The sequence below is a fragment of the Podarcis raffonei genome, chromosome 2 (genome assembly GCF_027172205.1).
Source record: "Podarcis raffonei isolate rPodRaf1 chromosome 2, rPodRaf1.pri, whole genome shotgun sequence".
In the NCBI taxonomy this organism is placed as follows: domain Eukaryota; kingdom Metazoa; phylum Chordata; class Lepidosauria; order Squamata; family Lacertidae; genus Podarcis; species Podarcis raffonei.
In genome coordinates, this window is record NC_070603.1 from 111,186,244 (window position 1) to 111,200,185 (window position 13,942).

At 43.6% G+C, this 13,942-nt stretch overlaps 1 protein-coding gene across 1 annotated transcript; it reads right to left on the bottom strand.

The window, feature by feature from the left end:
• Window positions 1-4,993: 4,993 nt before the first annotated feature.
• LOC128408757 (vomeronasal type-2 receptor 26-like) lies at window positions 4,994-13,144 on the bottom strand. The gene is made up of 4 exons (XM_053378777.1): window positions 12,491-13,144; window positions 10,370-10,597; window positions 8,005-8,131; window positions 4,994-6,393 (listed from the first exon to the last, which is right to left on the bottom strand). Exons 1-4 carry the CDS (start codon window positions 13,142-13,144, stop codon window positions 5,489-5,491), a joined length of 1,914 nt encoding a protein of 637 aa, XP_053234752.1. The 3' UTR covers window positions 4,994-5,488.
• Between the last annotated feature and the right edge of the window lie 798 nt (window positions 13,145-13,942).

The window sequence follows — 13,942 nt, forward strand, 5'->3', positions numbered from 1 at the left end:
GGGCTGGGCCTTCCAGACCATTGGCGGAAGAGTTCTTTTTAGAACCCCCAATTATTCCTTCTCTGATTTAGACATTGCTGCACCACATTTTTTAAAAATGAACTTCCAAAGCACTGGCCAAGAAATGTGGTGCAGCGATGTCTAAATCAGACATTCAGAGTTCAAGTTAATCCTTCCCCCCCCCCCAAAAATGAGGTGGTTCACTTCACGTTCAGTCAACAGAACTTATTTAGCTCACAAAAAGCAGGTCTTCCATGACTCACAGCCAAGATGGCCTCTGGCCTCTTCAGCAGCCTCAATTTTTGTAGCTGGAGTCAGTTAGGGCCCTATCCTCTCAGGCCAGGTGGGAAAAGGTCTGCAAGGTGGGGAACAGGTCCTCCAGGACTTATCCTGTTTAATTTGTACCAGCCAGGAAACTGTTAAAGGGATTTCCAATTCACTTCTTTCTTTTAATGAAGGGTAAGTGTAATGAAAGCTAAGAGTATGGGGACAGAGGGGGTTGAACATGAGGATGAACTATAAATTGTTCAAAGTTCTAGCCTAGAATGAACTTAATGTGTCATTAATTCACCCACAACTATGACAACTGTATTATTCAGATATTTTTGAACTAGTTCAGCTGAACCAATTCATTCAAAGCACTACTTGTGGCCTTATGTAGCTCAACAGCAATTCATTACCTGATGAGTAGCTATTTCTCCTGGTTTTCAGCTATGTTCCTTATTCTATAGATCTGACAGGTTCTGGTAGCTTACCGCCATTCTAGATTTGTTTGAGATGTTGCTCAGGATGTGAAGTAAAAGGCAGAATGTTGAGTAAAACTACACAAAAGAAAATCAAGCTGCCTCATTTATGTAGAGAGATTCTTGATAATAAGGAAAATTATTGACATTTGATGTATTTAAATTATTAATTCCTTTCAGATGAAGATCATTGCCACCGGTGTCCAGAATATCAATACTCAAATGATGACAAACATCAATGTATCCTCAAGACTACAGTCTTCCTCTCCTATGAAGAACCTCTGGGGTTTACCTTGGTTTTCTTTGCCCTACTCTTGTGCCTAACCACAGGTTCTGTTTTGGGAATCTTCATTAAAAACCAAGACACTCCACTAGTTAAAGCCAACAACCAAACTCTCACTTACATCCTCCTCGTTTCGCTTTTGCTTTCCTTTTTGTCCTCCTTTCTTTTCATTGGCCAGCCTCAAAAGGTCACCTGCCTTCTCCGTCAAACTGCATTCAGCATCATCTTCTCAGTCGCCGTCTCTTCTGTGCTGGCAAAAACTATAACTGTGGTTTTGGCATTCATGGCCACGAAGCCAGGGAACAGCATCCGGAAGTGGGTGGGAAAGAGTCTGGCAAACTCCATTGTCCTCTTCTGTTGCAGCATTCAGTTTGGCATCTGCATTGCCTGGATCGGAATGTATCCCCCCTTCCCAGAACTGGACATGGATTCGCAGGTCAGGCAGATAATACTGCAATGCAATGAAGGGTCCATCACTATGTTTTATTGTGCCCTTGGCTACATGGGCCTTCTAGCTGCCATCTCTTTTACTGTAGCGTTCTTAGCCAGGAAGCTTCCTGGGGGGTTCAACGAAGCCAGGTTTATCACTTTCAGTATGCTAGTATTTTGCAGTGTTTGGGTCTCCTTCGTGCCAACTTACTTGAGCACCAGGGGGAAATACATGGTGGCTGTGCAGATCTTCTCCATCTTGGCTTCCAGTGGTGGGTTACTGGTTTGTATCTTCCTTCCCAAATGCCACATCATTGTTCTGAGGCCTAATCTGAATACAAAGGAGCACCTAATGATGAAAAGGAAAAATTAGGGTTGTCTAAAATGTAGGCCCCAGTCCCATTTCAGAGGTGCACATGAGGAGCCAATGAATTTGGATATTTGGGGTGTGGGGGTGTTTTAACGCATAAAAAACCTTAGTATGACACAGCCATTTTTCCTGAGAGCAATTTCCCCTGAGAATGGTCTACTGTTCTTTCTAGGGGTATTCTGGGTATAATGTCAAACATGCAGCAGGGATACTTTCATTTACTTTCATTCTTTCAATGGAAAACATATGTTTCTCATTAAAATGTGACTTTATTACAATACAATGTTAATAAAACAGAAACACTGAGCAAGACCAAGGCCATATTAGTCTCTAGTTGACCTCTGAAACCTCTTCCAGGCACATCATGGGAAACATCTCCTGAAGACTCAAGGCTGTGGCTTAGCTGTTAAGCACTGATAACTTCCCAAATAGATTTGTCAAAAGGAACATATATTTGTATGAATGACTTGGGTCTTGGTAGATAGATTTGGATACTGGGATTGCTCTGTTGGGATTCACAGGATGCTGTGTAAGTAAGTCTGCAGGCTTCAGTTTGCTAGTTGATGCAACAGGCTGATGCAATACTCTCTGTGGAGGTGCTGGGTCAGAATGACTCAGCAGTAATGTGCTGACAGTTGATTGGCTGTCACCAGTTTAAAAGGGAAGCCTGTCCAGTAGTGTGGTGGAGTAGAGGAGTGTGGAGTCTTCTTTTGCCTCAAGGTGCAGCCAGGTACTCTGTCTGATTATATGAACTGCTTCTGTAGATATTTGTATATATATATTGCTAACAATAAATAATACTGCACTAAAGAACCTGGGACTCTGAGCATTCTGCTAAAGCGCCGCGTGGAATTCGCAACATGCTCAACATGTCAAAAGAGTGTTTGGGCAACTCAGAAAAGACAATTCAGCTGACATTATCAACCTTAGCAAGTGACAGCCTTGTAAATATCCTGAATCATATTTTTCTGCGCATGTCATGATTTACCTGTACAACCCATTTCAGTGACATTTCTGTGACAATTATATGGGTGGCCCTTTGGACACCGACCAAGCGTTCAAAATCTTTGACACACTTGTGATTGGGGTTCTTCTTTTTTGAGGTGAGAAATCTCTTTTGCAGCAGATCAACAAATGATCAAGGCTTTCAGATATACTTGGTTGCGAACCTCCGGTTTTCTTTTCCTTCATCTCTGACTGACTAGAGAGCCTCTTGAGGGACTGTGAGCCCATTTGAAATCAAGGGAGATTGTATTTTATTTTTGCTCACAATATTGTATGTTGCTTCGAGTTGCTGTGGCAAAAAAGTGACCAATAAATTTAATAAATTGTTGTTGTTGTTGTTAGTAGCTTTTCTCACAGAGTGACCCATTAAAAGCAAAATAAAAAGCTAAAAACACAACTATAGAGACAATAGCAGGACTTACAGAGCTTGCCTTACTCAAAGAGGCCACAATGCAACCCTTCAAATTAAGGGCCAAAAGTCTGAGTAAAGAGAAACGACACTGTATGATGTCTAGGATGGTGCCAGACACGTCTCCACAAGGAGAGCATTTCACAAGCAGGGGGCCACCACTGAAAGGCCTGATTTTGGGGTTGCCACTCTCCAAACATCCTATGCTGGACCCAGATTCTGTTTGCAGGGTCTGGATTTGTTCATGCAAGCAAAGGTGGTACTTGAGGTAGTGGGGTCCTGAACTACATAAGGCTTTAATAGGTCAAAACTGGCATTTGAATTGAACCTCGAAACTAATTGATAGCTAGTACAGTCATGCTGGCAGTGGTGTCCCATGTTCAGACTGCCCTGCCCAAGTCAACAACTTGGTGTCAGGAATGAGCTAGCTCCAAGTGGAACTTTACAGCCAGCTGCAGAAATACGGGCAGGAACAGAGAGGTTTAGATTAGACACAAGCTGAGCATAGGCCAGAGCTGCCAGCATCGACTCCCTCTGACCTTGGATGGCTGGTTGCCAAGGGAACAACTGAGAGGCTGGAACACAGCCAAAGCTTTCTGGAAGCTCAAACAGGTACATACAGAGAGACAGACTTGCAGAACAGGAAGAGATTGGAGCTGATCCAATAAGTCCGAAGAGTTGGTGAATGGGAGGGCTGTTGGACAGGAAGCAAAACAAGAGACATAAGGGGCGAAGGTTCAATATCTTCTGTAGGAACCAGAAGGAGTCTTCAGAAGGGTCATGTTGAGTGATAATGTCTGCGGCTTTGTTAGAGCCGTCCAGAGCTATCTGTTTGTTTTTGCAATAAATCCTCCTTTTTAATTACCTACGCTTGCTTTGTTATCAAGCCGGGACCTGGACTCCTGACATCTGGCAATTGAATTTTGCACCAGCATCCATTTCTGAACCATCTTCAAAGGCACCCTCACATATAGCAAATTGCAGTAGTGATGTATGGAAGTGAGAGCTGGACCATAAAGAAGGCTGATCGCCGAAGAATTGATGTTTTTGAATTATGGTGCTGGAGGAGACTCTTGAGAGTCCCATGGACTTCAAGAAGATCAAACCTATCCATTCTGAAGGAAATCAGCCCTGAGTTCTCATTGGAACGACAGATCGTGAAGCTGAGGCTCCAATACTTTGGCCACCTCATGAGAAGAGAAGACACCCTTGAAAAGATACTGATGTTGGGAAAGATGGAGGGCAGAAGGAGAAGGGGACGACAGAGGACGAGATGGTTGGATAGGGTTCTCGAAGCTACCAGCATGAGTGTGACCAAACTGTGGGAGGCAGTGGAAGACAGAAGTGCCTGGAGTGCTCTGGTCCATGGGGTCACGAAGAGTCGGGAACGACTAAAGGACTAAACAACAACAAAGTGTATCCCATTTCTTTCCCCCACTTACTCTTTGAAATCACCCCACTTCCTTTATGTCATACTTTAGGCACCGCTTGAGAGCATTGTGTGTCTCTTTTGCAGTTGCATTCCGAATACAGTGGATGCTCGGGTTGCGAACATGATCCATGCGGGATGCACATTTGCAACATGCAGCATCTGCAACCCATAGCGGCGTGTCTGCGCACGTATGGGTTGCGATTTGGCGCTTCTGCGGATGCGCAAAGTGTGATTTAGCGCTTCTGCGCATGTGTGACCGTCGAAACCCGGATGTAATCTGTTCCAGTACTTCCGGGTTTCAGCAGTCCGCAACCAGAAAAAACACAACCTGAAGCGTCTGTAACCCGAGGTATGACTGTATTTTATTGAGGAAAAAGCAGACAGTTTAATGTATTTCCTGCAGATGGCACTGTTGATCTTAACACAGTGTGCATCTTTAAGTAAAAGACATTTAACTAATTTACCTCAGTTGGTGCCTGTAAACCTGAAATCTGTAATTCAATATGATGTGGAAGAAGAAAAGTATTTGAACTATAAATTGTAGCGCTTTCAGGTAAGATTGTTCCTTATCTACTTCAGTTTATACAAGGTGGTTAGGATCCCAACCACCCACCTATACCTCACTAAAATAATAAATTGGCTTAGCAGAAATCAGCAAGCCATCTGCTGTCTGCTTTGGTAATGTAGCATTTCATATGCTGGGTTGGGTGGGGGTTGGCTTCCCATGTGAGTAAGTAAAAATGTTAACCATCTATGTGAGTGTTTTCACATTCCAGTCTTTGAGAAGGTTTCGCTCCCCTCTTGCTTTACCTCAACCTTAATCTTTGCTTTTCAACATCAGGTGCTCTTTTGTATTCAAATCAGGCCTTAGGACAATGATGTAGCATTTGGGAAGGAAGATGCAGCCCAGTAACCCACCACTGGAAGCCAAGATGGAGAAGATCTGCACAGCCACCATGTATTTCCCCTTGGTGCTCAAGTAAGTTGGCACAAAGGAGACCCAGACACTGCAAAACACCAGCATGCTGAAGGTGATAAACTTGGCTTCGTTGAAGCCCCCAGGGAGCTTCCTGGCGAGGAAAGCCACAGTAAAAGAGATGGCAGCCAGAAGGCCCATGTAGCCAAGGGCAGAATAAAACATAGTGGTGGACCCTTCATTGCACTGCAGAATTGTCTGTGTGACTTGGGAATCCATGTCCAGTTCTGGGAAGGGGGGAGATATTCCGATCCAGGCAATGCAGATGCCAAACTGAATGAAAGTACCCAAAAGGACAATACCATTTGCCAAACTCTTTCCCATCCACTTCCTGATGCTGTTCCCTGGTCTTGTGGCCATGAATGCCAACAACACGGTAGTCGTTTTTCCCAGCACAGAAGAGACGGCGACTGAGAAGATGATGCTGAAGATGGTTTGGCGGAGAAGGCAGGTGACTTCTTGAGGCTGGCCGATGAACAGAAGGCAAGAAAGAAAGGAAAGCAGGAGAGAAGCAAGGAGGATGTAAGTGAGGTTTCGGTTGTTGGCTTTAACAAGTGGAGTGCTCTGGTACTTAATGAAAATCCCCAAAATGAAACCTGTGGCTAGACACATGAGTAGGGCAAAGAAAGCCAAGGTAACCCCCAGTGGTTCTTCATAGGAGAGGAAGACTATAGTCTTGGGGAAGCACTCATCCCTCTCATTGTTTGAGTACTGATCTTCTAGACACGCAAGGCAGTGATCTGCATCTGAAAGAAAGAAAACACATTTCAATACCCCAAACATCAAATATTTTCCTTGTTAAAACATTCCTTGCAAAATGTAGCATTTTCTTTTTCTAATAGTTTTATTCAACATTCTCTCGAAGTTCCTAATGAACCTTTCTCACGGATACAGCATGAAATCAGTTTTCTGGAGCCTGTCAGATCTAGGGAATCAGGAATCAGGAGTCATAGGATCATAGCTGAAGTGCAGGGAAAATAGTTACTGTATTTTTCGCTCTATAAGACACACCAGACCATAAGACGCACCTGGTTTTTGGAGGAGGAAAACATGAAAAAAAATATTCTGAATCTCAGAAGCCAGAACAGCAAGAGGGATCGCTGCTCAGCAAAAGCAGTGATCCCTCTTCCTGTTCTGGCTTCTGGGATAGCTGCACAGCCTGCATTCACTCCATAAGACGCACAAACATTTCCCCTTACTTTTTAGGAGGGAAAAAGTGAGTCTTATAGAGCAAAAAATACGGTACTTATCAGATAATGGAATGGTGTTGAGCTGGATACGGTCAAGACATATGCTGCAGAGTGGCTGGGGAAACCCAGCCAGATGGGCGGGGTATAAATAGTATATTATTATTATTATTATTATTATTATTATTATTATTATTATTATTATTATTATTATTTCAGAGCTGAAAAAAGGACTACTTGAACCATATGTTTTGACAGCCCGGTCCTGTGATGCACTTTGTTGTGGAAGTTAAATAGTACTAGAAGCCAGGCCCTTATACCATTGCAATATTGTGGGTAGCAGTGCTGCACCACAACTCATGAGAAGAGCATGATGGGGTTGGGACAAGAGATTCGGTTATGAGAAATGACTGAGGCATCTTTCCAAACTGATGGAAAACTGTGACCGTAAAACACAAGTACCATGCATCGTGGTCAATTCATACATTTACACATCATTTTATGTGTATGCTGCCTTTCCATAGTTAAAACCATGATCAAGGCAGCTTGCAACATGTAGCCCATTACATAATTTCAAATGGTAAGAAAGATAGTCGTTAACAATAAAGAAAACACATCAAAATATACCCAAGCAATATGAACAATTTCCACATTAAATCATAGTAAGATCTAAAAATAAAGACACAAGAAATTGATATCAATGATGGCAGCAAGCGATACCTCAACCCTAGAGCCTGTTCAGCAGCCTCAGCTTTTGTAGCTGGAGTCAGTCCAAGCCCAGCCAGGCCAGGTGGGGAAAGGCCTGCAAGACAGGGAGAAGGACATCCAGGCCTTAAAGCCAAGATGGTCTCAGGAAGTCGGATGACTAAAAGTGGTGGTTTAGCAAAGGTTCCCTGCAAGCACCTAGTAGAGGAATAAGGCTGAACTTGAGCCCATTTGGGTCTCTACTCCTAGCAGTGCATCCGACAGATGATTGCCCTGAAACTGTTTCACCAGAACTGAAATTTAAAAGGTAGCTGTTCTGTGGAAATCTGCATCTTGAAATTCTGGATCTGGATTTTGCAAAGACGACTGCTGTACAATTCTATGATTCTCCTTGGCAAACATTTCTTTTCAAGCCTAGCATTACTACGTTCACAATGAAGCTGCTGCTCCCTCAAAGCCGTTTACCTGTGTGAGTAGAAATGGTTCCTTCCATGCATGGGACACATTTATAGCAGCAAACGGGCTTTGTTTCTGGCACCACCTTGTGGGATCCAGGCTGGCAACTTTCTGTACAAGTAGAACAAGGCTTGGTCTGAAGGGAATCAAGAAAACAAAGAGTGTTTGAGGAGGTTCTGCTTTGTCTGTAGAGAATAAATCGTCCTATTCTGATGGGCCTGTGTCTTGTGTGACTTGAATCTTACTCTCTCCTGTGATCGAAGAACAAGGCCTATCCAAGCCATTTTGCTGTCATGAAGAACTGGACATAAGAATATAAGAACAGCATGCTGCATCAGGTCAATGGCCCATCTGGTGCAACATCCTTCTGTTGGGATTCTGCCTACGTGCAGCTTCCCACAGAGGCAATTAAGAGTTGGCCAAAGGCCAAGGAGACTGAACAGAGGGAGTTATTCTGCCTAGAGATATAGGTCCTTGGATGCAACTCTGTATTGGTTGAGGTCACCACTTAGGCATGATGACTCATGTCCTTCCTTGGCTGGATAGTTGGTTGGTCAGTGTGGTGTTCTGAGAGTCGTTTGGAGTTTGTTAAGAGAGAGAGTTTAAGATCCATGTCTGTATCTTGTATATAGTAACTTGTAAAGTCTGCTGTAAATAATAAACACCTCTAAGTAACCAAGTTACTAGTAGCAGCGTCTTGTTCCTGCTTCATCCTTCCTGCCTGCAGCTGATTCCTTCTGGAAGGCTGCATATGCTCTGCTATATTCAACTGGGTCTGGCTAAGATCCTGCAACAGGTCAAAGTTGCGAAACACCAATACCTTCTTCCCAAAGAGGCCAACCAGATGCCTGTGGAAAGCCAGCAAGCAGGACCTAAGCACAAGAGCATCTTTCCCTCCTGGAGCTTCCAGCAACAGATACCCAGAAGCACTGTTGCCTCTTCCACCCGTGGAGGCACAACATCATTATCATGGCCAGCATCCATTGATGGAACAAACTTGCTCCACTCCATTACACATGCTGGACTGGCAGCTGAATTTTGCCTCATTGTTTGTTGTGGGACAGCATCTTCCCCCACACCTGAGGGCAAAAGAGTAGTCTAGAGCACTGTGGAACACATAGCTCTTTCCTCCATTGCCTCAACACCACCCTGTACTTGTTAGCACCCAGTGAATGGGGCAACTGTCTCATTTTGCCCAATAGTAGAGCTGGTACTGGTTCAAGGAACGCGGGTGGCGCTGTGGGTTAGACCACAGAGCCTAGGACTTGCCTATCAGAAGGTTGGCAGTTCGAATTCCCGCGACGTGGTGAGCTCCCGTTGCTCAGTCCCAGCTCCTGCCAACCTAGCAGTTCGAAAGCACATCAAAGTGCAAGTAGATAAATAGGTACCACTCCGGCGGGAAGGTAAACGGCGTTTCCATGCACTGCTCTGGTTCGCCAGAAGCGGCTTAGTCATGCTGGCCACATGATCCGGAAGCTGTACGCCGGCTCCCTTGGCCAATAAAGCGAGATGAGCGCCGCAACCCCAGAGTCGGTCATGACTGGACCTAATGGTCAGGGGTCCCTTTACCTTTACTAGAGCTGGTACTGTCAGAGCACTTCCCCCAGAGTGTCACAAGTTGAGGTGGACTCTAGTCTACAAAATCTTAGCTGGCAATTTATTTGCTAATGTTCAAGATGCTGTAAAGTGGTTCTTCTAATCTTATATGCAGAACTTATGACACAGTATTTTAACCCCTGTATTGCAAATGAGAGGCTGTGAGACAGTGATTTGAATGAGACCACTGACAGAGTTCGTTGTTAATTTTCTTATTATTGTTAATTTTTCTGATTAATTTATTAATCACCTTCTAGGGCCATGTTTCCCAACCTTGGGTCTCCAGCTGCTTTTGGACTACAACTCCCATCATCCCTGACTACTGGTCCTGCTAGCTAGGGATGATGGGAGTTGTAGTCCAAAAACAGCTGGAGACCCAAGGCTGGGAAACACTGTTCTAGAGTATCATCTCAAGGCGATGTGCAGTTAAAGCAGCCAATGCATTTAAAACAAAGCTAAAACAATAGAGACTCATGGCAAAGACCAATTTGTCATCTGGGAAAGCCTGTCAGAACCAAAATGTCTTCAATTGCTTCCAGAAAATGCACAGCTTGACAGGAACGCCATTCCACAAGGACAGCCACATTCAAAGTCCTGCTCCAGAGCGGGTTTCTGACGTCGTTGGAACTCACAGGAGAAACTTTCTCACAGATTGCAAGGATCTCATGGATCATTAAGGGATAAAAGGATGATTGTTACCTGGAGAGGCTTCGGTTCACAGGGTCCACACTTAGCTACTACATTACACCAGCTTGTAAAATGCGAATACATTCCCCACCTTATTAAACCAGTTGGGCCACACGATGGTCTCCTCATGAATAGTCAGCTTTGGGCCTGAGGAGGCTTGGGTCTCCAGCTTCCCCACTTTCACTCTTATGGCGGTTTCGTTAGGAAATGTGACCAAATTCACAATACTATAGTCAGCTACCAGCTCCCTATCTTCATCAAAATATACTTCGTCCATGGTCGTACTGTTGAAGCGGGTGCTTCTCAGAAAAGGGTGAAGCTAGAGGAGCAATAATTTCAAGATGGGTAATTAAACTGTTTCATTTATTTATTTTCATTTATGAATCACTTGCCATGAAGCATCCCAGTGCAATTAACTATTTGGAAGTCCAAAATCTGTAGGAAACATTGGATGAGGGGATTTTCTGAAGCATGTGTAATTCAAAACTTGGGTCTTGTTCTTTCATGTGGTAGTTCATGTCCAACCACCATGACTATCTGCCTCAATGCACAGTTAATGTGCCAAGATAAACAAAACAAATACATAGCAAGAGGTTTGAAGGCTCTGACCCAAACTACTAATCTACAAAGGTGGTTTCCTACTGCCTCTTTCCCTGTTTTGTCCTTGCCTCTTTCCTGCCAGCCTCCACTGGGAGCAGGTCATTTGGCCAAATCTCCCTGTAGGTAGGGTTGCCATATTCCCCAAACTGAAAATCTGGACAAAGTTGTTGAGCGTTTTTTGAGAACATCTCCACCCAAAATTTCAAATTACTGGGAAATTATTTATAACGAACTGAACAATATGTTCAAAATAACTTTTGTTAAAAAGCCAGATGCATTTTTGTTAAGTATCATAGGACAGGAACTACCAAAAGAACGAAAGAAGTTATTTATGTATGCGGCAACGGTGGCTAGGATTCTACTAGCCCCAAAATGGAAAGATGACAAGATACCAATAAAAGAATTGCAAGTTAAGGTTATGGAATATGCAGAAATGGCGAAACTTACAGGAAGACATAGAGACAGTGACAATAGAGACTTTTTTAAAAAATCAGAACCATTCATGCCGTATTTACAGAAATATTGTAAAGAAATTGACTCACTAGCAGGGTTTGAGTAAACACTTACAATTTAGAAAACAAATGTGAAGGTTAAAACACAATAATCTGTAAATTAATTAAATGGAAAGAAGGTATGGTATAAAAATGATAAGAATATAAGAGCATTTAGTTAAAAGATTGCAAAAATAAGAAAAAATAAATTAAGCAGAAGCATAAAATATTTAAAAAACCAGAAGGGGAAGTTGAGGGAAGTCATGGGGGGGATTTTGATTCTTTTATTATTTTTCTTTTATATGATGAATGTGTTGAATATTAATGTGTAAAATTAATAAAATCTGTTTAAAATAACATGAAGACGCAGTAGTGACATGCGAGACTAGGGAGGAAGTGGGTGGGACCCTTAATTGGGAGCACCACCATTCCTAGGAAATGGATTGTTTGTTCTCTCGCTGTGATCATTAAAGTTTCCAACTGGTAAGAAGACTCCTTTCCCTTTGTTCTGCTTACCTGCTGCCAAAGGGGGGAGGAAGCCGATTCCCTGAAGCCTGACACCTGCCTATTGGGTTTGAACCCAATAGATCAAAGTGTCTTATGCCATAGATCAGAGTGTTTGCTCAGGTAGCTCAAGAGTGGGCAGCAATGTGACCGACTTCCCGGGAGCTACAATCCAATGATAGGCAGGTCCATAATAGAAGTGAGTGAGTGGGTGGGTAGAGTCCCGCCACACACTCTCGCACCACACACAGTCAGATACTCAACATGCACATTCACACATGTGGATGCATATACGCAACACACATACTGAACACACCTACAATTTCTAGCCCAATATTTCTGGTTCCAAGTGGCAGTGGGTCATCATACTCTCTTTCCCATCACATCCTTGTCTGGATCCTTTTTAAGAGGTGATGCCAAAGTTTCAGCTTGTCGCCTTCTGCATGCAAAACATGTGCCCTTCCAGTACAATGCAGCCCCTCAGTAGTGGGACAGCGAGTAGCACCACACTGCTTAAAGGGTTCCCAGAACCCAAGCGGAAGAAAATGGTGCATGACAACAACAAACACGGGCTATCTATTTCAGCCGTCATTTCAATGGCTCTCACTCTTTCTCACCTGCCATGCCTCTATGTTCAGAAGATCCAGTCTGTCTTCCTCTGTGGTCATCATGCGGCTAGACACAGATGTGATCAGAGCATGGAAAGCATGTGCCACACTGTACACAGCATTGTACACATTGTAGCTCTCAGCAGACATACCATTCCCAAGCCAAGATGTTGGAAGGCTTTCCAGCTTTCCTCTCCCCAGGCATCTTTTCCAGGTTTTCCGTGACCATCTCTGGTTGGAATCAGAGCAGTCAAACGTCTCGGACCAAATACGATCCAGGAAATGGCCATCTTGAGTCAAGAAAAGGCCCTGGGATTTTGTCCGCTGGTTTGTTTGGATGACAAAAGACAAAGCTCCATGGAAGAATTTGACATCCCAGTATTGAAAAGATGTGCTTAAGGTGAAGCCCCACAGAGCGGTGGAGATCCAAACCTTCCCTATAGGAGCACTGAATTTTATTTCAGTTTTGCTTAGGACATGAGGCAACAGAAACATTGAGTCAGAATCACCATAATAAATGATCACATTGGCTTTTCTTTGCAGAATGTGTGCTCGGAAAATGTTGAACGCTCTTCTTGGAATACGAATGTTAATAGAATATACTATTGGAATCTTGTATGTGAAGGCTACACAGATGCCATTCTCAATGAATGCTACCTTCATGGTTCTCACAAAGTGATCTCCACCATCATTATCTGGAGCAAACAGACCAACCCATATCCACCTGAAATGCAGGAGCAACTGAACTATCCCCATGTATTGTGAAGTTTCCTTGGGGCTCATCCAGTAGGAAGAGGAGAACTGGGTGTTATCACTCAGAAAATGGTTGACAAAACCATAAGTGAGCTAGAAGGAAAGCAATAAATGCTAAGCATTCAATATAATGTGGACATTTGTTAGCCAAAAAATGGTTTCCACTGAAGAATGCAATGTTCCAAACATCTACTCACTCTAAGTTCTGTGGACTTTGATTCGACTTACTCCCAGGTAAGTGAGCCTGGGGTGGCGGCAACCTGATTGACCTGCTTTTGAATCATTGTACATTTGACTTCCACAATCTTATGCGTGGTTTGCACACACCAGCACTATGGCAACCTTTTTTTGCAGGCCCCATGCACAACATAACTCGCTTCCTATTTCCATTAGCAGCCAAGGATGGAGGAATTTTGAGTAGAATTGCATCCTGTCCCATCTTTTCCCAACCTCACACTATTCACATTTCCTATAGTGCTCTGAAGTGGACTGATGCATTATCAATATGGATTATCGTAGGAAATTCCAGTAGCAGTCTCCACCTAAATTTCCCCAAATACCCAAGACACAATGCAGTGTGCTGCTGAACTAGGGGATTGCAGGAAATCTAAATGCTGGCTCCAACCAACCCATTCTGGTGTTCTCAGTAGCACCACCATTGCTGCTCACCACCAGCTAAGCCCATCAGTACCACAGCTTATTGTGGAG